Source organism: Castor canadensis, chromosome 11, assembly GCF_047511655.1.
Source record: "Castor canadensis chromosome 11, mCasCan1.hap1v2, whole genome shotgun sequence".
NCBI classification, from domain to species: Eukaryota; Metazoa; Chordata; class Mammalia; order Rodentia; family Castoridae; genus Castor; species Castor canadensis.
In genome coordinates, this window is record NC_133396.1 from 90,237,920 (window position 1) to 90,264,642 (window position 26,723).

Consider the following 26,723-nt stretch of genomic DNA (forward strand, 5'->3'; position numbering starts at 1 on the left):
CCAAAGCACAGCGTTTGTCGGGAGAGTGGGGGAGGGGAGTATTGGCCATCAGCAAAAGATTGTTCCAGGAAATAGGCGGAAAGAGGACAATGTGTTCTGAAATCCTAGAAGCAAAGTAAACTTACTGTGAAGGACATAATTTTTTTTTGTTCTTGAACTTCAGCTATGTTGGGCCCATTCATCAACACAATCTTGAACATTAATGCCTCAAACACAGATCAAAATCCCTGCTGGCACTGCTAATCTCTTAAGATACAACTTCAGTTTAAATCCTTCGGAAGAAAGGAATTGAATCAAAGGTGTTGAATCTATTCTATCAATCCCTTTGTTTGTAATACAAAAAGGCTCCCGAGGAGAACGATACCTAATTCCCCCTAGAAAAATGGATCTGGACTATGCACAGGTGTTACAAGCATGAACAATTCTTCCAAAGCCTTTTAAGACATTTGAAAAAGCTGAAAAGCACATACTTATTATTTTTCTCCCTCAGAAAAGGCAGAAACAGTCATCCAAGTAGAACATCATACTCCTATTTCATTTCAGAGTTTAATTTGAAAACCAATAACAGAAGAATTTAAATTGATTGCTTCAAGCCACAGGCATTTCATACCCAAGCAATTATTTTGCCTTTCATGAGAATTTATCTTAACTGTGAAATCAATTGTCATAGACGTAGTTCATGAAAATATCATCAAATCATATTTGATTTCTGTCTTAGTGCAATTGGTGAATCAAATAAATCAAATGGGCAGATAATTTTGGTTCTCCAATCCTTCTTTCTCCAGGCTCCCCTTTGAAAACACTTTCTCCCTCCTTTCTGGTATACCTAGGATTTCCTAAATGATGCTATTTTATAACCAGAGAGACAGTCATAAAGAGAAGAGATGCAGTAGCAAAAACTGGGAAGCTATTGTGACACACAGGATCGGAAACATATGACAGCAAATGTGCTTGAAGTGAGAGACTGGAACAAAGAGAGACAACACACACAAAAATAGAGATCTCTGTTTCAACCATTTTATATCTAAAAAACTGTTTCTTCATTTACTTGCTAAATGGGTTCTCCTATCCAGACCTTCAATGAGAGAAAACACAGGGTTTAGCTTTCCAAATTTATAGAGGAAGACAAACATTGTTGGCATACTGGGAACTCACTATATATGTCAATAGAGAGTGATAAAGAGTTTCTACTCTTAAACTGACTTAATTTTTCTTCCACAAGGTACTCATTGTTCAAGGGCATTACAAACACCCATACTGGAAAGATGACCTTCCCACCCGTCCACTGTGGGAAAAAGTAGGTGAATACACATCATTTCATTGCTCAGCCTGAGTTGGCAGACTGAGTGATTATTGACTGAATCTTTACTTGACTCAGAGAAGTCTTCTTGAATCAGAGTATTCAGAAAACAACCAATTCCCAGTATTCTGTGAAGCAAGAAGTAATGTTTTTAAACATTGTTTCAACAACAGTGGCATAAAAATAAAATATTTTTTCCAGGTGTCTGTTTATGTTCCATTCACAAGCTTAATTACACTGAGTTTCATACACAATATTTCATTCCTTAGGTCCAGAATACTATATGCTTTTACCTATCAAAATTCCAAGAAATATGAACCTCCATTCTCCCTATTTGTAGAAGAGTAATTGCTTCCTTTTTAATATAGATTTGACACTCAGCCACACACAAATGAGACATGACCTTTTCGACAAGACATGACCTTTTAGACTTTATACACTACATTTTGCCCAGCATATTCATTTAATTAACACTTTTCCAATAACTTATACTCTTAGATATGTCTTAATATAGAAACATAGCCAAAAAGGTACATAAAGGGAAAACCTGACTCCAACTCCTTTTCAAATAACGAGTGGGAAAATGCACTGCCCAACAATGAGAATAAAGAGTCATTCTTTTCAGAACACCTAAAGAACACACACTAACTATACTGTGGCATGATTTGACATTTATTGAGTGTCAGCAACATGCTGAGGACTAAGTGGAGCAGTGAGACATCCTAAAATCACTTTCTATAGGAAGGGGGTGGTGGGCAGGGAGGAGGTGAACTAAAACTCTTGGTAATGTTGACAAACCATATCCTGAATTGAAGCTACAAAGCAGTGTCAAAGAAAGAACACCTTATTTTAAAAGAAAACAAAGTTTGACAACCCCAAGGAGTGATCAGAAAATACCATGTGGCTGCCCTACAACCCCCCTGAGCAGAAACGGATCTCTGCTGGCTACCAGAGCTGACATACCTGGGACCAAATGGGCCTTAGCATGACCTTAAAACTGAAGGCCTGCCTAGGGAGAGCAAAACCAGCACAGTGAGGCCATTATTCGGACACGCTTCCACCAGAGAAAACATGGCATTTCTAACAAAATCAAATGGAACAAAAACCTGGGGGAACATTCCAATCCTTGGTTTAGACCATGCCACAAAGACGTCTAGGAATATTTTCCCTTAGATTTAACTTTTTAACTTACGGCAATACAATGAATGTGAGAATAAAGTATTGCAATGGATTGGTTCTGAATCCCCAGGCATCTAAGCTGCTATCTTTGAAAGGCCAGGAAAAGGGGTCAGGAATGCATAGTCTTACCTGAAGCTTATGTAGGATAAATCAATCTGGAGTGTGAAATTCACTCCTCAAGCATTGAAGTCACTACAACTAGCAACAAATCCTTCCATTTATAAAAACCTTAGCACTGAAGCACTGTTTAGAATGGTTCAAAAATCTGATCACTAGACTCATAAAGCTTAAATTAATTCAACAGGACACTGAAGGCTTTTTTAAAAGGGATGCTAAGGGCACCGATTTCCACACACCTGAAGATGAGGGGCCACAGAGTGACAGTTTTAACTCTATAGGGGAAAACTGAAATAGCAATGGAATGAGCTCTGAGGAATCATGCTACAATGCAAACAGCAATGACTAAAGCAGTCCTTTTAGGAACGGCAGCAGGAGCACCAGTCAGTTCCATACAGGGCTTCAAAAATGTATTCCACTAAAAGCATTCCACAGAAATATGTGAGAATTAACAGTAAGCAGAAATGCCTGCATGGGATGTTAACGACTACACTGCTGGACTTTTAGGTGCAATTCCAGCTAAAGCCATAGGTGGGATTGCTGTTCACTTAAACTATGTTATCAGAAGCAACCCTGGATCAGGAGACATTAGACCTGGACTCCAATTCTGGCTCTGTGATATGAGGAAGGCATTTAACTGTTAGATGTTAGCTCCTTAACCTGTGAGGAAAGGAGGACAAATAGCATCTCCAAGGTCCTAGGGAACGCTAGAAAGCCATGGTATTTTGCAGCTACTTCAGTGACAGTGTTCACACAGGTCATACAGTTCAAAATATTCATAAGGTACTCTTAGCCCCAAGCTAATGCATCTCACATTGGATTAATAAATAGATCTAACACACTGTCATGGAAGATAGGGATGAAAAAGACAAAGCAATAGAGGAACTTAAAAAGTCTATAAATTAACCAAGGACAAATTTATCTAAAGCCAAGGAAAAAGAATACTTTCTTTCTTATAAGATCTTGTCTCAGAAGAAAGAAAAATCAGGAACAAATTTTAGAATCTAATGTAAGTGGTAAAAGGAATATGACTTGAGAAAGGCAGAATTATGCAAATTGTATCAGCTGCAATAGATGTATGGTTCCTCTTCTACTCAGAGTATCAAAATACATAAACTTATATGGGTAAGTCCATGTCAATAAACAATATGGAAACAAAAAAGGAATGTTTTAATTTTGTAAATAGGTCTCATCTTGCCTTTGAAATTAGCTTTTACTTATCCAAAAGAGATAGGCAAAAGATTAATCAAACATTTCCCATTGCTTACTTTGGCCATACTACCCCTTTTTGGAATACTCCTTTCTGCTTCTTTTACATTAGTTCATGCCATGACCCAATGAGAGTCACCTGCTGTGATGCTAACTTTATTGCTTGTGACGAAATCCTATGCTCTTTGCAACTCTAATACTTCAGTGCTGGGATGAAGTACATGCTACTGTGTGACCTGGCTAAATCCATGATCCAATATAAAACATTTGTTTAATGTATCATAATCTCCCAACTAGACCCCATTCTAAATTCTACTTTTATTTCTTCATTGACTTTCTGTGTTAAGACTGGCAAAAAGTGGATTTATAGTACACTCACTGGTGATTAAAAATGCCATCAAAACAAGATCACATATTTCATTTAGAGTACCAATGCTGGTAATGAAAAAATGCTTAATGGATAATTTAGAATGGTTAACAATATACATTGAGAGAACAAATGAGAGAAAAAGAAAATGATTATTCTTTGTAATTGGTTTGTTAAGCATTCATATCTGTACATACTCTGAACCCCAGGTTGACCTTTCTTGTCATAATATGCCTAGCAGAAGTTGATAACATAGTTTTGTGTTTCTATGAGCTAATGATAATCACTTCATTTCAACCAAGACAACAGAATGAAAAATTTAAGAGCTCCTTCTTACAAAGCATCTAAAATTGAAAAATCATTGTGTCAATTGTCTAAGCTCTCTCCAAAATGAAAGAAATTTCCCATACCCCCTAAAGAAGAAATATACCTTTTGTCATTTTGCCACTAGATGACAACATCCTCAGAAGCCAAATTGGATTTTAATGTCCACAAAAGAATAGGAAATAGGATCTTGGAGTTTATGTAAGAGCCAGGACCTTCCAAAGGTCACATCTTTAGAAAAAGAATGGATTGAAAAACTCTGACCACTAGCAAAGAAAAATGACAGGCAAGTGTATCACAACCTTATCAAAAATAAGGAAGGTAATAGTTAACTAGAAGATAGTACTGAAAAGAAAATTATAACGAGGCACAAAGAGATACACAGAGTAGACTGAGTGTGTGGCACTTCTGTAATCCCAGCTATTCAGGAGGCAGAGATGGGGAGATCAGTGTTTGAGGTCAACCTGGCAAAATGCTAGCAATTCCCCAGCCCATATTACACATCTGCAATCATAGCTACCAGGAGGTGGAAGCAGGAGGATCTTGGTCCAAGGCCAGCACTGGACAAAACACCTGAAGCCCTGTTTGAAATGATAAAGCAAAAAGAGCTAGGGCACGTATCAAGTAGCAGAGCACCTGTCTAGAAAGTATGAGGCCCTGAATTCAAATTCCAGTGCCACCAAGAAAGAGAGAGAGAGAGAGAGCCAGACAGACAGAGTGTATAAAATAGAGGACTAAGCACATGGTGAACAGGGTAAAATGGTCTAGCATACATCTAATAGGAATTTTATAAAGGGAAATAGGAAAGTACAGAAAAAGAGAAAAAAGTTAAAATTTTTCAGAATGTATCAAAATCAGGAATCCTCAAGATTAAGAAGCAAACGAAGCCCAAGCAGGAAGCATAAAGCAACAGGTGTACGTAAACAAATTGCACTGAAACTTTAGAATACCAAAGACGACTGAGATCTGAAATTACACTGGTGAGAAAATACAGATTTCCCTTAAAATAATTAGAATGACAACTGACTTCTCAAGAGCCTAAATGAAGGCAGAATACATAGACGAATAATAACTTCAATATAATGACATAAAACAGCAATTGATCTTTAATTTAATATCCATCTATAGCACTCTTAAAAAATGAGGGCAAAATAAAAACAAACACCAAGTAGCAACCAATAAAGGGATTTTAAAGCGGCGAAAAATTAAGATGGAATTCAAATACTGGTAAGAATAATATGGGAGTCAAGAGGGAGTTATTAAAGTGTCTTAGATCATTTTGGAAAGAGTAGAAAACTTTTAACTTTAAGTCAAATATTAACATCAAACTATTAAAAGGATGTCTAAAGGAATGAACACAGAGTATAACTAGCAAGCTAAGAAATGATTAAGCTAAACTCAAGGGGGAAAAGTCAGCAAAGAGGTGGAAGACAAACAAGTATAAAAAAGGCAAGAACACCTCCCAAGCTAATTGATTTTCCCAGTGACTTCCACCAAGCAGGCAATCAACAGTTATGCCCAATTTTAAACAAAATGTTCCAAAGAACAATAAGGATTTATTCTCATCTCAATTTATGAAAAAAGTCTTGATATTAAAACCAGCTAGAGACAAAACAAAAAGGAGTATTTGGGGATCACTTTTCTTTATGAACATAAATGTAAAAGCCTAAATGAAATGCTAGCAGAGCTACAGATGCATAATCATAATATTACATGATGACCTAACTAGCTTCAATTCTAGGAGATCAAGGATGGTTTAACATTAGAAGGCCTATTAGTGCATTTCATCACATGAACAGATTGAAGAGGAACAATCACACAATCTTCTAGATGAAGGTATTCATAAGATTCAACACCATCCATGATTTTAAAATGAATCACAAAACTTAATAACTAGAAATATGAGTCACCTTCTTTTTTTTTTCTTATCACCTCTCTTTTATTTCTCTTTATGATAATTAAGTCTCAAAATGTTTTTCTTCAACGGCAGATTTTTTTTGACTGTACAGATGGAAACAACGTTCTACATTTCATCCTTGACTTGTCAAAACAAAAGTCAATGGTATTTGGGAATTATCAGTAATTTTTTTAACTTCAGTTGTTAGCAATATATCAGGCACATAGCGTAGAACACAAGTCCTGTTTTTTTGTGCTGCGGAATAAAGAGAGTCTGTAATGCAGGAAGTGGGCAGGAGAGCAACTCATGCTGAAGTGGGCACTGTGACTTACATTTGTAGAAACTGAAAGATGAGAAGGCAACTTACAAGGTGTGATTTGACAATAGGCCACCCTGATGGGCTGAAATCTGCTATACAAGGGACTAACCCTTTTCCTCTATGAGTTACCTTCTTAACCTGATATCAGGCATCTATTTAAAAGTATTTAACTGTAAAACTTTTTAAGTAATTCTCTTTAAAATCAGAAACAAGATAAGGTTGTCCACATATAGTCAGTATTGGACTGGAAGATCTATATAGCACAAAAATCCCTCTGAAGGAATCAGGACTTGAAAGGAAAAGGCAAGTTTGCCTGTAGGGACAGTCATGTTCTCACAGACATCTCTGAGAAGTGGATGAAGAGTTCAACAACTTTATAGAACTCTAAGATCTCTGAATTTCTAGATTTTTAAAAGTCTAGAGTTTTCTTATTTTAGTGACTTTTACCCTTTGTAAAACTCCACAGTTGTATTTCACCTAAATAGGTGCTCTACCATAGTCTTTTCTTTACTTTATTCAAAGTCTTTTTATAACCTGGACTTTCCGGGTTGACAAAGGATTCGACTTCCTGTTTGATAGCATCCTGTCGAGAAGGCTGAGCACACCCTTGATGATTACTTTAGCATCTCCTGGTTCTCCAGGGCTCTGATCAAGCATGTAAACAGTACTGAGTTGACTGTAGATTATGGAACCATTATGGCTCTCTCTAAGAAGCCTTTTTATTCTTTATCATTTTAAGTGTTTCTTCACAATCTACCCTCAAATAAGTCTTCTAAAATCCAATTTCAGTATTTTCTTTTCCCTTGATTCTTTAAATGGTTTGCTCTTGTGGTTTTTCCAAGTATTTTTGTATTATGAGTCACTCTGAGCAACTGACTGGGAATGTAGGAAGAAGTCTTCTTCTTTTGCTATTTTGATTAACTGTGTGATTGACCCTGGGCCAGTCATTGAACCTAATCAAATAACTTCATTCATTGCTAAATAAAGATGAAATATAGCCTGGAAACATGGGTTAAAATTAGACCCTGCCACCTAATGACTCACTTTCTTAATAACTTACTCACACAAATTAGACTTTTCCTGTAACATTTCTATTTACAAAAAAAAATCTTTATTACTTTTTCCTAGTTGTAGCCCATTTACATCTACTATCCTCTGCTACCTCTCCATTTGCTTATTTAACTTTACTAACTAGTTTAAAGCAAAAGCATAGCTTTCCATGATCAGCACAAAATAAAGTTTTGATATTGTATATGAGGAACAAAAAAACTATCACAAGAAATATGAGTGGAAGAAAAAGTGGGCTTAGACAAAATTCTGATTCAAGTTCCTGCTCTGGGTCATGGGTCTGGGTCTCATGAACTTCAGAAAGTCAACGAACCTCTCTGAGCCTATATTTCCTAAATTATAACTTATAAATGGCAGCCACACTACACCATCTTTTAACCTTAGGGACAATTATTACAAAAACCAAAGACAACGAAGGTAGATGGTGCTTTGAAAAACTGTGAAGCAATGTATGTCTTTATTTACTTAAGTGAATAATTCTTTTTATTGAATTTTGACATAATACATAGGTCTTAGGAAGACCTTAATGAATATCCATCCATGTTATGTATACACTATTAAAAACTATGATAATAATTGAGCAATTAGTAGGTATGTAAATAGTAAATCAAGATAAGGAAGACCTTAAGGTAGTAAGATGTCACTTGAAAAATTGAGGCAGCGTAATTTTAGTGCCTGCTGTAAAACCAGAAAATAAACTTAGTAATACTTGAAGATCTTTCTTATTCTGTGTTTCAATCTTTCGTAGCCATAACCCACGGTGGAAGTTAAAAACGCAAAATAAATGAAAGGGAAGCTGAAGAAGTGGCAAAACTCAAGGTGCAAACAAAGGAACTATTTGCAAATATGATCTCTGCATCATGTAGAAATTCAAGGACAAAAATCTAAAGACAGAAGCTGCTTCGTTTCTTACCTTTGCTCTGTATTAAAGAGTGCAAAGATGTGCTTGCTAGACATAAAGCTCTTTTCCACATCCCGAACCTTCAAGTTGTCCAAGGGAAGCATGTACTTCTTTTCTTTTTCCTGTCGTGGGGAGGGAGGGTGAAGAAAGAGAGGATATTGGTAAAAGATCATTCCAATGGCAGGTAGCACATCAAACACTATTTTGATACCAACTACTGAGGAATACACGTTATCTGAGACAGGAGTCTCCAGTGATTCTTAACACATGGGTTGGAAAAATGAGAGAGGGAGAGTGTATGGGAAGGGCTCAGAGATGGAGAAAACACATGGTCCTCTATCCTTTCCCCCTCATGTGGGTCTCCTTAAGATGTTTTAAAATGTTAGTTTGATATTAAGAATTTAGCCATCTGTTAATATTTAACAAAAATGTTCTGGTCCTAATTCAATGAGAAATGCCAGATGGATTTCATTTCATGTTTTATTTGCAGCCTAAGCAGTTTTGATAGCCAATGCTGGCAAGGGAGTGGAAGCTCAAAGACCCCAGTGTGAAATGCCCCCCATAAACCATGATAGAGCACAGAAAACGCTTCTATTATTTGGGTCTAGAATGAAATATAGGTCCAGAAAAAAGAATTCTTCCATAAAACTCATAGAACTACTGAGGTCTTTTCAAGGAAAAGAACCTATTAGGAGGAGAGTGATGTGAATTAGAACAAGTTCACTTTTAAAATGAACAATTACTTAGGAAGAATATGGATATTGGAAAGGTGAGAGTTGCAAATGTGACCAAACTAGAATTAGTAAAACATATTGGATGCCAAGGAATTGTTGGAAACATTTATTTTTAGGACTGGCTCAGGGAAAATATCATCATGTATATAAATGCCTAACAACCAGTGTGAAAGGAGAACACCAAATACTCAGCTTAAGAAACCTAGTAAACACCTACTTCTAGGAGTACATTGGCTTATTAAACAGTGAGCCTCTAGATGAGGAAAAGCAGGACTAGACTCCAGAGGAGGAAAGCAAGGAGGCATAGCTGTAGCTTTTAATAAACAATGACTGATGCCTATGGGAAACATGTACACCATTCAAATATGTTTGACATATGCTTTGCTGCTCATACAGCATATAGACCACTTCATTGAGAATTTGTGACTAGGACCAGAACTCTCTTCTGTGCCCCTGAGCCAGCTGTGGATGCCATATTGCATTTCAGGGAAGATTACTTAGGCCATTTCTTACTCCTAAATAAGTCAGGGAAAAACTGGGCAGAGCACATTGGATTAGCAAAATGGTGACACTCTACTTGAACACACAAAGAAGGCAGAGTGAAACAGATGACTGAAAAAGTTGAAAGAAGCTCACTGGAAAACAAAATGGCTGTGCTGGCAGAAAAAGTTTTCAAAGAAACAAACAAACAAAAATAACAGAAACTAAATGAGAGTAGAAGAAGCCTAGGAAAATCATGAAAAAAGCAGAGCACTACAAGAAGATTCCAGCTTGTCTTGTACAAAATCAGTAAGTTATTAATAAATCCAAGGATATTCTAACTAGTGAGATATGTAATTTAAACAAAGAAAATATCATAGTTAAGTCCAACTTACTAAAAACACTAGTCAAGTTATTTTAGCACAGAGATCTAAGAGGCCAGACTCTAGATTGAATGAAAATCTATCCAATACATAATCAAGTGAAAATGCTTGAGACCCAGGGAACATTTCTTTATTGGATGTTTTTCAATGCCCTAAATTTAAGCAGCTGGATTTTTTTAATGCTCCATCCTATTCAACCTTTTGAAATGATGGATTTGCCTTTTAATGGGAAATCTGCATTTCATTGTAAAGATGGAACACAATGTCCTTGGCTTGTTTTCTATAGAAGCAGGCCCCTTTTGTACTGCATTCTTTAGCATATAGTGAAGGCTGAAAATCCAGCAAATTACGTCAGATATTAAACACTGGAGAAAAACGCACATATGTGAACAGGGGAACATGAAAAATGCAGTCTTAATTTCCCAAGTACTAAATGTCATTTATCCAAGGTTTTTGAGGACACATTGCTAAATTATTTCATAATCACAAGTTTTAAGACTGACAAAGAAGAACAAGTATTCAGACTGATTTGTTTAATTAAAGTTGTAAGTCAAACAGAATTAAACGAGGCAGCAAGCAACTACAAGCAAAGAAACAATATATCATGGATAATTCTAAAAGTCTTGGTGGTTTGGGGAAAGAATGATGTTTTGCTAAAAAAAAAATCTTGAATCAGAAATAGCTAAAATAAACAAAAGGAATAGAGGAGAAGAAGGGATACACAGAACTGTAATTTCCACAATACAGTGAGTTTTAGCACCAGCTTAATTAAGAAATTTGCTAAATGATCTGTCAGTTTTATTAAAAAAGCTAATAATGTATTGCCCAATATAGTAGCTACCAGCCAGAGACAGCTACTGAGCACTTCAAATGTAGTAAACTGGGATGTGTATAAATGTAAAATATACATCTGATTTCAAATATTTAGTATGAAGAAATTAATGTAAGCTATCTCATTAATTCTTTTTATATTGATTACATGTTGAAATGATAATATTTTCAATGTGTTGGAGTACAGTATCATTAAACATAAATCTTAGTTCAGGGTGGAGGGGTAATAAAAAACATAGTGCTCTTTCCCTGCAATAACTTGGTAAGAATTAGAAGAAATATGGGCCAAAAGAATGTGCATCTATGTGTGAAAGAGAGTGGCCAAGGAGAAGGAACTGAATAATGAGGCTGAGGAATTAAGTTGGAGGGAGGTGGGAATTATGGGATAGCCACAGTACGTGTTTATTGAACTTGAAAAGGAATGAGTGATAGATTTGGAGTTGACAAGGGTCCAGTGATGGCTAATAGCTGGTGGAGCACCATTAATAAATATATCATGGTTACTGGACGAGCGACAGTGTGCATGAGCAGAGGATTGGGTGAGTGGACATACGCAAAAGACTGGGAAGACTTTCTGTACTTGGTGACATATAAAGGGAATTTCATAACTTGTGGAATATTTGAGTAGTCTTAGTTTGATGACATATTTAATCATCTTATTTTTGCATACCTTTTCTTACTAATAAGACAACAAAAATCTTCAAGGAGATTGAAGGATTGAATGAGGACCATGAGTCCTTCCTCATTTCTATAAATTATAGTGCCTAGCAAAGTGCTGGAAATAAAAATTTACACAGCATATATTATAAATATTACCAAATATATTTAAAAATGTTAACTAACCATAGCCAAGTATTAATTAAGATATTTGATAGTAACATATATTTGAAAATTAAATAAAAATCTATTTTAAAAAACTGTACAAGATGCTATGTTAGCTTTCTTGCTGCTGTGACAAAATACCTGACAAAAACCAACTTAAAAAGAGAAATTATGGCCTGGAGGCATGGCTCAAGTGGTAGAGTATCTGCCTCTCAAGCACAAAGCCCTGAGTTCAAACCCCAGTACTGCCCTCCAACCTCAAATAGGAATTATTTATTTTGGCTCATGGTTTCAGAGGATTTGAAACCATCAAGCAGGGAGCAGCTCACATCATGACAGCCAGAAAGCAGAAAGAGAATGCCTGCTCTCTGGGCCATCCTCCTGTTTCCCTTTTATCCATTCAGGTCCCCAGTCTATTGAGTGGTGTCACCCACATTCAGGGCAGATCTCCTCCATCACCCTCATGGGCACACCCATAGGTATGCTTTATTAATCTTCTAGGTGCTTCTCAATCCAACTACGTTGACAGTCAAAATTAACCATAGCAGATACTTAAGTGAGCAGCATAACTTGACCACTGAATCTTTGCAAAGTTTAGATTACCAGGCCATATTTATTTCTATGTCCGTCTTTGTGTTCCTTTTATTTGATAAAAATAGCTTTTTCTCTGAAATAAGGTAAATACATTAGGTCGTAAAATTCATGTCAAGTGGCATGACGATAACTGACTACAGAATGCAACAGATACCTTTTTTCTATAGTTTTCAAATTTTCCACAATTTTTGTCATAGAATATCAATTTTTATTTATATTTACTTTACCCCTTTAAGTAAATCAGAAGCTCCTTGAGTGCAAGTGTTGTATGATTCTTTTGTGTTTTTACCTAAAAGCTATCATGGTACATATACAGATACTGTTTAATAAACACTTGAATATTAATGATACATCACAAATAAAATTCCAATATGGTTAATCTACATATACCATTATGTTAAAAAATTATCTAACCAGATATGATATGAACACTTGTTTTCAGTGCTTCATAGACAGATTTTAAGTGAACTTAAAGTATTTTTTCTTAATATTATATAATTTGTTAAAGTTTTACTAACCTGGACCAATATTCCTGATTTGATTAATACAAGCCTCATGACTTATATCATATAAATAAGCTTTAACAAACCAATATGCTTCAGAATAACACAAAGGAAAAACACACAGAGATTCTGCTCTTAAGAAATACAAACAGATGGAAAAATTTCAAAAATGGTAGAGCATGAAGGAGATTAGGTAAAATGAAGAATAATAAAGAAAAACACATGAAAAAAAGCCAGCCAAGGGATCAAATATATATTTAAATATACACTAATGACATGGAAATTTATTTTTAAAATATGTAGTATTTGTTAAATATTTTTCACAACTTCCTTTATTTTTTTTTTATTCTGGTACTGGAGTTTGAACTCAGGGCCTACACCCTGAGCCACTCCACCAGCCCTTTTTTTGTCATGGGTTTTTTTTTTTTTTTCATTTTTCTTTTATTATTCATATGTGCATACAAGGCTTGGTTCATTTCTCCCCCCTGCCCCCACCCCCTCCCTTACCACTCACTCCCCCCCTCCCACTCCCCCCCCTCAATACCCAGCAGAAACTATTTTGCCCTTATCTCTACACAACTTCCTTTAATATTCTAAAACATCATGGCACTATTTCTCAGGCTAACAAATAATAGAATTAGAAACATGACAGACTTATTGGGAATTCCACACTGCTGAGAATAGCTGCACTTCATTAGGACACAGATACTTACTTTTTTGACCACTTCTCACACTAACATCACCATGAATGGTGCATGTGTATTCTTCAGTATTGCTGCATTTTTCATATCATATATACCTAGCTTCCTAACTGTCTTTTATGGAGAAACTGATATGTCCTCTCTCAGTGCTATACCACCTTGTTGGCAAAGAATGGAACATTCATATGACATCCCTTTACCAGCAATGTGTGGGGACCACAGCACAAGTAACTGGATGATTATCCCACCAAACACTTGGTCCAAAGATAGGGCAGTGGCTCATAGATTTGTCTAAATTATAGGTCCTCATCTAGGAACTATAAAAGTTTTTGTAGAACTCTGAAAACTCATGAGATACCATGGGGCATTCAATTACTATAATTTGCTTATTACACAAAAGACAATAATGTCAATCGATATTTTTTAACAAAGTTTTATTTTTTCTTTGATGCACAGTGGCTAGAATGTTTGAAAGTAGGGAACTATAGACACTGTCTTGGGTTTCTGGGTGGGGATCAGGGCCAAGAAAAATGTGATGGTCCCATGTGTTAATCCAAGCCTACAGTACTTTGAGTAACTGACACAGAATTATGGTAAGCACATATATTCATTGTGTTCCCCAACCCTACCTCACATTTGGAGAGACACTATGTTTCTTTTCAGAGTAAATTCAAACTCTTCAACATATTTACTATATCAGCTATGAGACTCTCTTTCCTAAGAAGATTAATGATATTTTCAAATGAAATGTTTTCATTTTCTACACACAATACACCCAATCATATCTTCTTGTCTTCTTCTACAGTATTCCTTCTATTAGGAATATCTTTCCCTATGGGCCAGACAGCTTTTCTTTGCCTTGAAATTCCTGCAAAAGATTATCTCATCCAACTCAGATTTTATTGATATTTTGCCTAAAATATTATAGGCTTCACTTTTCTGTCTTCTGTTCTTTCCCCATTCCACTTGCACTTATTTTTTAATCAGTGGAATCCTTTCAAGAAAAAGATTCTGACACAAAAGTTCAATATATTATGTCTGTCATGGTGGCTCTTACCCATAGTCCTAGCTACTTGGCAGATGGAGATTGAGAAGAACACAGTTCATGGCCAGTTTTAGCAAAAAGTTTTTAGGCCCCATCTCAACCAAAACTGAGTGTGGTGGCATATACCTGCCATCCAAGTTTGGCAGGAAGCATGAAATAGGAAAATTGCAGTCCATCTCAGTCCAGGCATAAATGTGAGACCCTATTCCAAAAATAACTAAAAGCAAAAAGGGCTAGGAGGCATGGCTCAAATACCAGAAGGCCTGCCTAGCAAGCACGAGGTCCTTAGTACCACATACAACGTTCAATATACTAAGTAGAGTTCACTTCTCTGACAGAAGCAGTGATGGGGCTTCTGTCACCCCTGGTGACAGAAAAACCTATCCTACAAACTCAACCTCTCCCTCTGATATTGTCTCTAAGCTATTCTCAAGAAATGCATTTGGAACTGGTAGACAGACCTAGATTTCAGATATCTCTTCCATAGTCTGGTCTACCCTACTGGCCTTATTCTCCAGGTGTTCCTGTAGTACCAGGACTTGACCCTAGCTGTCATCTGCCTAGAACTTGCTTTGTCTCTTCTCATTAGGTCTTTCACAGTAAGTATCTGCATCTAGCTCCCTTTGATCTGTAACTTAGCAATCACCAGAACCACAGATGCAATCCTCTGAACCTTCCAATTCAAGCTACCTCTGGCATGGCCTTTCTACCTGACTGGGCACTTTGATACACTTGCCAAAGACTCACAGAAGCATGCTGTGCTCTTGAAGTATCAAAGTCCCCTGCTGCTAGCAAGCTCTGCATTAAGGTCCACCTCTACAGCCTCCCAGGATTCCTAGCACCCCAGTCTGATCCCTTGACACCACTTGATTATACTACAGTACTTTTGTGTCTCATTTTCTTTCTTTTTCTTCTTTTTTTTTAGCTCTAACGGGTAAGTTTATTAAAGTTTATTTTAAAAACATTTTTATTAGTTTGTAATAGTTGAACAGAGGGTTTTATTGTGACACTTCCATATATGCATATATTGTACCTTGGTTTGGTTCATCCTCTCCATTGTTCTCCATCTTCCTCCTTCCTCTTCTTAAAATAACTTCAGGTTTCAATAATTCATATTCATACATGTGTAGAAAATACATCATGGGCTTCATATACATATATGAAGTAGAACAATGAAACCTTTTGTAATTGCTTTAAGTGGGGTGAGAGAAGGTTGGAGTGGGGATAGTGGTGGTAACCTAACCAATGTATAGTGTAAGGCTATCCCAAATTGTCACAATGAATCTCCCCTGTCCAATGAATATATGCTAATAACAATGAAAAGAAAAGGAAAATACAACAACTATATTTACCCTCCTTTATCTCTTCATTTATCCTCCTCCTACTAGTACCCTTCCCTTAATATGAACTATTTTACACTTCTGGCCTTCATTAAAGTTCAGTTTATTGTTCAGTGTGGTTTTTACTTTGGTTTTACCTGTAAATATATTCTGCTTTAATAATCTAACCCCCTCTATTAGTCTTATTTTCTAAGCACCCAAATGTTTCACCTAAGTTCATGCTGTGCCTTTCCAATTATAAGATAAACTCCTATGGAAAGGAGCAAACTTATTATGATCATTCTCCTTGTTATTGCTGATCATTGTATGTACCTTGCTCCTGGCTGCTCTGACTTTGCTACCAAATCATGAGCTCTTTGAGGGAAGAAAGTGTTTTCTTGTTAATGTTGGCTTCAATGTAGACATTCAGGAAACACTTAGTGAATGAACACATGAATGGTCCCCTCAAGGGCTGGCACAGTGCTTTGCCTAGATTAAGGACTCAGAGATGATGACTGACTTATAAAGTAATCAGAGTACCAAAGGAAAAAGAAGCAAGACTATAAAAATATTGAGAATACCAGAATACCACTAGCTCCACATGCTGTTGAAAACTAAAATCTGGTGTTTATTGCTATTAAGAAGTTACAACTATAGAGATGTACAAGTATGAAACTTATAATATAAACTAGCCATCTTTTTATTTGAATTTTAATCTCCTGCTTTAGTAAGAACTACATTTTGAATGGTAAAGAGCATTTGTGAACCAGTGGTTGCTACTAAATTCTACCTTAGATTTTTTCTCAGGCGCTGAAGGAACTGCCCACGTCCAATGGGCTCTCTTAATGGGCCCAAGAATATTCCACGGTACTAGGCTAGTGGTTTCATGGCCACCACCTCTGTACTTACTCATCCTCTGGAATGGAGCTATACATGGCATATCTACACTGGGTAGGAGAAAGAGACCAAATCACACTAGCCATTCTCCCAAATGGAGATTGTGCCCTTTTCTTGGCTCCTACCTTCTCTTCAGTATCCAATTCAATGCCTACCTCCTCCAAGAAGCCTGTCTTGCCATACAAGGGCTCCCTCCTTCATTTTCATGGCATTCTTGGGCAATACTACTTTTTTTCTTTTATTTAGAATATATTGCCCTATATTTTCAGGTAGATCTAATATCTTTAAAATGTGGCCTGCCTTCTCCCCCCTACTGAAAAAAAGTACTTTATAAAGTTTTTTTGCTTACTAGGCAGACACTCTACCATGTGAGCCATGCTTCTGACCCTTCTTGCTCTGTTTATTTTGGAGATAGGGTCTTGCTTTTTGCCCAGACCATCCTCCCATTTTATGCTTCCCACCACAGTTGGGATGACAGTCATGTGCCACCATGCTCAGCCTTTTCTGTTGAGATGAGGTTTTGTGAATTTTTTTGCCTGGACTGGCCTGGAACCATCATCTTCTCTATCTTAGCCTCCGAAGTAACTAGTAATACAGGCATAAACCGGCAGTGCTTTATAATTTTAAAGTGAGGACACAGAAGATTTTGTTCTCAAATCTTTATATTTAATCTCTATATGAAACCTTATATTAAAGACATATTCATATGTGAACATTTGTACATACAACTTTGATGAATACAGGACTGATAATGATAAGCCTACCAAACAATAAACTGAAAGGACTAATGCTTAAGGATGGCAGACTCGTTATATGGCTACAGCTCTTCTTTTTCCCCCAAACCCACCGTGACAAAAATAAAAGAATTTAAAAAGATATTAATCCACAAAGACAAAGAAAATAGGAGAGGACAAAACAGTAAACAAGACATTTTTAAAATGCCTTGGAAGAGAAGAGGAGTATGCACTGACTTAGCATAGAGGAAGGGGTTTCCCGTAAACACCTGCAGTGGGAAGGAATGAGGGAGAAGCCACCCCATTTGAGCTCTGTCCTTGTAGGGACCTGGTACCTACACAAGTGGTGTATTTGTTGGGCTAAGTGTGTACGGAAGTATCTGGAATCATCGGTGACACAGGATCACCTCTTGCACCTACATCATCTCCTTCCTACACCAGCAGAACCAGGAAGCTTTTCTCCTAAAGAAATTATACCACGGAACTTTCAGACTCAGAGATAGCAGGCAGGGTGCACAGTAGAGGTGGGGTAGAAACATCAGAACTTAGTGAAAGTCCACATTCTGATATGCTGTCCTAGAGCACCCCTTCCTGTCCTGCCCCACAATGCCAGCAGTCTAATGCATTGTCCTGCCCCTCTCAGTCACAACAGCGGACAGCTCTTTTCTGGCCCAGAGACAATGCCCTGTACACTAACAGGTTAATGAAAAAGCCAGCTTGCTCCGATCAGCTTACAGGGAGATCTTATATTCCACAACCTTCTCCTACACATAGAATTTCCATACCTAAGTGACACAGATCTTAATAGATAACATGTTACAAGACTATTAACTACAGTGGATTCTGAGGCTGGGCTATCTCAACACTTACTCCAACGTCCTTGTAATGTTTGAGTTCAATTCAAAACTCTTTCCTTCACAATCTCATCGCTCTTGCAGCCAGGGCTCCAGATGAAATATAGTTTCAGCCAATCAGATGTACTCATGACAGACTTCCATAGAAAGGAGTCACATGGAAGACAGGCAGGATTGTGGCACTTGCTGTGTTGGCCTGGATCATGGCAGAGGTGTTGCGGCTTTGCTCCTGGGGCTACAATACAAGAGGCTACGATACAAGAGTGGCTTCCTGATGTGCCACCTCCAAGTTGGTGGAAGCACAAGCTCTCTGGTGGCCTCAGTTCTGGAATTCAGTTTTGGGAATCAGTTTTGGAAACTCAACCTAGTTCTATAATTTTTGCCCTCTCAATGGTTCTTGGAGCAATTTATTCCCCTTGATAAATTCTTTTTGGCCTAAAGTAGCTACAGAAGATTCTATTGTTAGCCATTAAGAACTCTGAACTATAGCAGAAATACCTAGTCAACTTATATTTTGTGTCTTAACAAACACAGATAGTAAAGCTGAACAATAGTATTAACCAGTAATACTTCATAAATAAAAACTTACATGAAGGAAGTGTGTGTGTGTGTGTGTGTGTGTGTGTTATACATTTATGTAGTCTTAGAATTCCTAAACTTTTCACTCAAAGAAAGAGTTTTGAGCCAGGAAGAAATTACACACAAAATAAATAACATATATGTGAAATGTTACATTGAAAATTCAAGGTATATAGGAGCCTTTAGGCACCTTTGTAAGAGTTAGGTAAGGTATTAGATAAGGATAAAACAAAGAAAATTTTCCAGTGGCATACATGTTCATAAACAATTACAAACTACCTCTACAATAGCGGTACACTTCCTGGGCTCAATGTCATGACTAATAAGTTAAGTACCGATTTCATTTGTGTTTTACACTTTTTCAGTTAACTGGGAAGGAAACAAAAATTTATTCAGCCTGGTACAACATACTGCAAACACTTTAAATTAGCATATTTCAAAGGCTTATGGGTCACATTTTTCTTCATTTCTTTCTGTGTTCCAAACAAGCCTATTTTTAAAAGGAGAAACTTTGAAGTTTGGAATGGCAATTGGTATACTTGAAAAGGTATATGGTATTATACATGTTTCTGTTATTAAAATGCAAAAACAAATATCCTTTAACTCACTTATGTGGCTGCACATAAAATTACAAACTGAATTTAAAATACCTCACTAACTCTGAAATTATGCTTACTCTGTAACAGCTTTAAAGTGCATATTAATCATACAACATTCTACATGCATAGCCCTTTGGGTGTACTTCTAAATAAAAGTGTTATTTTGGCTAAGTATACCATACATTTGTAAAAAGTTCAACTTAATAAAAGCACTTTGTTTATAATTCCAGCCTAATTTTTACTGCTCTGAGAAAATGAGGGTCAGGAAGGCATTGCACAAATAAAATCCTGTGACAATTCCCAGAACTCAGTAGACAAATGGTTTAAAATTTCCCCCTATCATTTGTCACCAAGCTGCAAACAAAAATCAAAGCTGAATTTTCCCCTCTCCCCTATCATTTCAGCATGGAAACACTAAAAACGGGGGTGGGGGGTGGGGGGAGAGCAGAACTAAGGAGAAAAGCAATGGGCCTTAGCATTCAACCCAAACAGTGAGGTTTTCTGAAGCACTTTGTGGTGACTATTGAGCTGTTGTTTTTTGCTTTTCTATCCGCTGATATTAACATAATTTAGTGAGCTATCTTCTGAGAGGGAAAAGCAGATCTGACTGAGCCCGTCCTTTGCATGATGGTTGGTTATAGAAGAGCCCTTTTCTCAGTGTTCTTCTAAGGAGTGCAGACTCCCGGGATAGAAAAGGGGAAGAGGTGCCCCTCCAGTGCCTTCTGAGACTCAGCCCTCACTTAGAATGACATGTGACTGGATTGCTCCAAGCACAGCTGATGGTCTTAAACTCAAACATGTCGCCATGAAGAACAGCTTTGGACAAGGGAAAAGAAACTGAAATAGTTCTCCTCCACCAACAATTATACTGACTCCTAGCCTGCCCTCTGATAATCTCATGGGGCACACACAATAAACACTTTAGAACAGGAGAAGAAAAAGGAAGCAGCAGAGAGGAGAGAGAGAGCAATATGGAGAAATAAGAAGGTGCAATTAATGCTGCCCAGAGCCTCTGCGTGCTTAGGCGGCCCAGCCATCCTCAGCTTCTGAGGGACAAAGAAACTGGAAGGGAACTCATGTGAGGGGCAGTGCAAAGAGGAAAAGACACATGGTTTGGAGTTAACACACCAGGGGTTCACATTTGGGCTCTAACACTAACTGTGAGCACCGCCCCCCCCCAGCAGGTTACTTCTATCTCTGTATGGAGATTCATGCCTCATGGAGGATATGAGGAGTCAATGAGATCATGCAGAAAGAGAAAACCTTCCTATCCATCATCTTCCCACCCATAAACTCAATAAAGTGTTCTCTCTTTGACATATTTGCAACAGCAAGCTTTTACACTTATAAGATATTGAATAATGAAGGGGAAATAGCAAGCTAATTTCATGCCCAGTAAGTAAACACACATTGAATGTGAATAATATCATGCCAGGACGGTTCAAAGCAGCAAAATAATTGCAGTATCTCATTTAAACTATGTTTTCTTATTCAAAAAAGATGTATAAGAAGTCTAGGACTGTGCAACTGGCTTAGAGCCACACAGAGGGTAGGAATGAGGTTGACTACAGGCTGAGAGGCATCCTTGCTTCTCTCCCTTCCTTCCACACAGGATTGTGCAGAAGAGATCAAGGACAGTACTTGGGGCAAAGAAAAACACTGAAAGAAACATAAAAATAAGAATTTCATAACCAAAGAATCATTTACTTTTTATGACAGAAATGTTCTTACACTTAAAAAAAATGGTCAAAGATCTTAGGACTAACTAGGAAACTGTGAAGTGAGAAGGGTTCTTATTTAAATCTCTTCCTTTGGTCAGCATTGCTTTTCTGCTCACTCCACAGCAGGATGAGCTGGGTCACCTACTGTCACTGTTACCTTGTCCTAATGTTCTCCCTATATCCTGAGAGGCCTCTTCTCACACTCTGTTTGCTCTATATTGCCAACAAATTTAAGTACTGTGAGTAGAGACTGTGTGCTTACCTCTATAGATCCCTGACACTAGTAGGCACTTAGTACCTGCTGATATAGGATACTATCAAAACTCACCTACGCTATGTCTCAGGCCTCTAGGATTTGCTTCATGTATAATTACATCTATAATAAATTAATATCTTCTGGAGAATCAATCACTAATAATAATTAGCTTTTCCAGATAATGTGTGCATTTAATTTAATCCTTCCATCTACAAAAGGACTGACTCATTCAAGTGCTTTAACAACCTGGTAGCAGTGAGATCCTTTGGTTTGAGTTGTCCTAAACTCATCCCTGTGGGTAGCTACCTAGTTCAGGGCTGGACTTGAAAACTGTGACTGCTTCTTCAAGTCTTAAGTGAGATATTCAGGACACTGTTTCTCCAACGACTGTCCCATGAGTCTCAGAATCTATGAGTTCTTGTAAGAATTTTTTTTTAAATGTGTTAGTATTTAACAAAATTAGTATATTTTGTGAATTGTCTGGGGGACCACTTTATAATTGAATGCTGCCATTTAATTTTAGTGCCTGTGTTTGCATTTGCACCAAGCGGTAGTAATTTATTTATAGTTATTTCATTACACTAATGAAAAAGAGCAGAGATAGACATCAATACATCAGTTATATCCTTTCCTCCAAGTGACAACACAGTGCCCTGGTAGACAGGTTTCAACCCAGTAGGATAAAACTGGCAAGAGAATGGTGGGGTCACCCAGTCAAGGGTACCCCAGGCATGCCAAGGCTTGAAAGAACCTATACCTGGCAGCCAGAACACATTTCTATTAATTAGCTAATTCTGCTACCTCTCACATTAATGTTGATGAGCTGAAGTTTCTCAGCAGTATGGTTTTGCTTGAATTTGATCTATAATTTTGGCTTGCTCTTCTGATATAAAACAATAATTATGGCACTCATGTTCTTAAAAAATGCAAAATAAATTGAATTTCTGTTTGTACATAAAATTTAATAAATAAAAATAATTTTGCTATGCTCAGAATTAATGAGGACTCTTCTTTCAAAGGATGGTGGTACATTACCCAAGTTAAGGAAATGTTGGTTGAAGAAAAGAATATTTGAAATTCTCTCAAAAGGATCGATGCATTCAAAATAGATACAAACCAATGGCCTTGACTTGTAAATAATTTGTAGCAGAACTTAGAAATTGCTTCAGCTTCTAGCTGCCCTCAGCAAGACCAGAAGGAAAGCAGAGATCTGGCTCTCAGAAGCTGGGAGGCCCTAGCAGGACAGAGCAGACACAGGATGTCCTCAGGGAGGTTGTTTTCCTGCTTGTGCTTCAATTTCACCATATGTAAAGCAGGGATAATAATACCTAACCTCAATCCTTAAATTGAAGAAAGAAAGCAAATAAACTTAGCTTAATGGGAACAAAGAGGCAATAGATGTGAAAGCATTTTCATCTTTTCACGGGGGAAAAGGTACTATTTATAAGGGGAACTCTTGAAACTATCTTAACAATATTTGTCTAATGCACACTGACGTGTAGTTGAACTTGTGTTTTAATTTTTGCTGCAAATTATCTGCTTCCTTTAAGAAGCTGGGTTGGTAAAATAGTGAATGTCAAAAATAGAGCTGTGGAAGAATTAGGGTTGGTAAAATAGTGAATGTCAAAAATAGAGCTGTGGAAGAATTAGGGCTAGCGAGGTTTAAGACAAGGTTGGGCCCTAGATGAAAGAAAAAAATGAGAGAAACGGAGAAGAAGGGAGAACCCTGTAGAAAAATGTGGTGCCCCCAAGGATATGAAAAGGTACATCAAATTCACAAATGCTCAAGAAGCTGGTAGACAGGAACAGTGGGGAAGTGGGATATTGGACATTTTTACATTAGATTTCACTAATGACACATAAAATGTTTAGTACATGAAGGACCAGATCAACAAAGACCCGAGGAAGCCAAAAGAGAGATGAATATTGTAAACATAAATGCGGACTTATCCCACTTTAGGGACTAGAGTGTGCACTCTCCTCTTCTTCCCTCCATCCTCTTTCCTACCCCTTCCTTCTCATATACTTTCTTCTCCTTCTCCTTCTTTCATTTATTCTAAGCTTATTTATTTAATAGGTTATTCAAAATTAAATATAATCATTTTTGGTTTTTTATTCAGAATAATTGTATCTCAATATGAAAATGCAGGCACTATATAAGATGATGAATCTCATATTCTGTTCTTATTTTTAACTACCTACGCTAATAAGTAATAGCATTCATTTAAAATAAAACTAATATGGCTAGAAATACCACATCCACCCTCAGTTCTTTTTGTATAATAGAAATACTACAACACATCACTTTTGTAGGTACACCTGGGAAGTCTTCCTTGACATAAGAAATGACATATCTCATTTAAAAGATCACTTGGCTACTTTGAGGGGTCATGGATTAGGGGAAGAGCAGGAACAGGAAACCAAACAGGAGTCTAACACAGTAGTGCAGGAATTAAACAGTGGTCATTCCCACTAGGATGGTAGTTGATGGCAGAATTGTTGAGGATTTGGGATAGGTTTTGGAGTAGAGTAGTGGTTGGTAAACTACAGTCCTGAGAGGATATGTCTGGCTACAGTTTATGTATGTATGGTCCCAAAAGCTAAGAACTGTGTTAACCTTTTTAAAAGAAGGTGGAGGAAAAGAGGGAAAGAAAGGATAAGGAGTAGTAGCAGCAGGAGGAGGAGAAAGAATAGAAGGGAAAGAAGGAGGAAAAGGAAGAAGAGAATAAAGAAAAGGTGGAGGAAAGAAAGGAAGTGGAAGGAGGAACAAAAGGAGACAGAAACTGTATGTGGTTTGTAAAACCTAAAACAATTACTTTCTGTCCCTTACAGAAAAAGGTTGACAATCCCTGCAATAGAATCAGCAGATCTAGAAATGGAACCATATAGAGGGAAGGGTGAGAGAAAGAGAAGGAGGAAGTAAACCTCCTAAATCTTTGCTTGAGCAACCGGGGGATGGCATGCCCTCTCCCTTATTTCAGCCAATCACGTCCTTTCAGGTGCCTCCACTTCGTCTTTGTTTTATACTTAATTCATTGTCATATTTACTTCCTTATACATTCATCTCCCCTCCATGGCAGTTAGTTCCCTAAGAAAATCCTTTTTTTCTTAATTTTCGCAGTGCCCAGCAAGGTACAAAACCAATGCTCAATGACTACTGAACAACTAATATGAATTTATTAATAAATAAAATTACCATCACTTTTTTAATGATTAAGAGTTTATAAAGAATTTGGACCCCATCTATCCCTCACTACAACCAGATATGTTGGTATTACAGTAAGATTCAATTAATAAATTCCCATTATATGAAACTGTACTTTATGTTGATATTCTTACATATAGAACTATATATAAGCATCTTTATTTTATGTTATTGAACTGAAAGCCATCTTTTTGAGAGAATGATTAAGAAAAGCAAGAGAAGATGGAAAGAAAGACACAATAAGCAGAACACTGTGAAAAGTACATATAATGAGAGAAAGAAAATCCAGGTCCTAGAAGGACACTCAGGGCAGTGGAATTGGGTGGGGGTGAAAGACGAGAAGAATGAGGAGCATGAAGTGGACTTGTGTTTTCAGATAAGTACTAGGCTCTGTGATTAAGGTGAAGGGACATGTAGATTGAGCTCTGTTTTAGAATGTTAACTTTGGGGCAGTTGGCTCCAAGTCTGGATGGTATAGTATTTAACACCACAGACTAAATGAGTTCGAGTGTGTGTGTGTGTGTGTGGAGAGTGAGAGAGAGAGATGGAAGAAGAGAAGCCCTAAGCCTCGTCAACTTTTAAAGGTACAAGAGAATAGGGACGAACTAGGAAAAGATACAAAGGAAGCAGAGTGGGAAAAATAGGTTATGAAGTCAAGAGGAAAATGTGTTCTAAGATGGAGGGAAAGACGAGGATATTTACTACATCTGAGAAATATGGTAAGATGTAGATAGAAAGTAACCATCACTACACCAAGATATAGGACACTGATCACCACCCGAAGCACAGTTTTGGTGTAGGGCAGGGAGCAGAAGTCAGCCTGAAGTGGGTTGAAGAGAGAATTGATAATGTAGAGGAATACTATGGATGCAGCAGGAGAGATTCCCCATGGAACCTTTAACCCCTACACTGTAATAAAAAAGAACCTATAAATAAGAAATAATGTTCACTTAAAGGAACGGTTTAACGTTGTTAAAACACCGCTCGTCAATTATTCATCCTCTTTTTCAAATAGCACGTATTTTATATGACAGTGGGTGTGGAGAAGTTAAACACTGGCCACTTTCCTGAAGTCAACAGAGCACCATAGTTCCATGCAAAACAATCAGTCCCCTGAAACAATTTGCAAACTCCTGCAGATAACGTACACATTATGGAGTAGAGGGGAGAAGATATAACTTTAGTGGAGCTCCCAAAATGAACTGGGTTAAACAGAAATATATGAACCACTGCAGTCATGAGAAAGAGAGAGCAAAAAACAATAGAATTTCACAGGTGGGTTATCACATCCATGATTTCATCCAATGTAGAAAATTCTTTTTTAGTGTGTTGTGTTGTCTCGGTCAGGAGCTCTGTCTATACAAATTAATAAATCTAACTCATTCTCACACAGGGCAGAGTACAGCATGCAGTTTTCAGAATGCTGCTCAGTCAACCATCACCATAACACGGCACAGCCATCACCAGAGTTATGGGTTTAGCAGGAAGTGACATCTCCAACATCTTCTGCTTATGGGATTGAAAAACAAACCGAAGCTCTTCAGTACCACTGGAGAGGAAGCTTGGAACAAGCACAAAATCAAAACACAAGAATTTTCTGTACACAAATGATTAAAACAGATAAAAATATACTGTCCTAACAAAACCCACGGAGGATTGGAAATGAGTGATACATCCAGAGAAGAATCAGCACTGCTCGAACAGTAACAGAGGCAGCACATTCTCTTCAGCAGTTTCTTAGTGTGGAGAAATTACAAGTTCTAGAATAGAACCCTAAACATGCAT

General features: G+C 37.3%; 1 protein-coding gene across 11 annotated transcripts in view; it reads right to left on the reverse strand.

Annotated features, from left to right (window-relative positions):
- The window catches only part of Dnm3 (dynamin 3), a 556,846-nt gene that overhangs the window by 141,046 nt on the left and 389,077 nt on the right, over positions 1-26,723 (reverse strand). For all 11 annotated transcript variants that reach the window (XM_074047471.1, XM_074047470.1, XM_074047469.1 and 8 more), the window contains one exon: positions 8,694-8,803. In XM_074047471.1, coding sequence (XP_073903572.1) covers positions 8,694-8,803 — 110 coding nt within the window. The remainder of the gene's footprint in view (positions 1-8,693; positions 8,804-26,723) is intronic.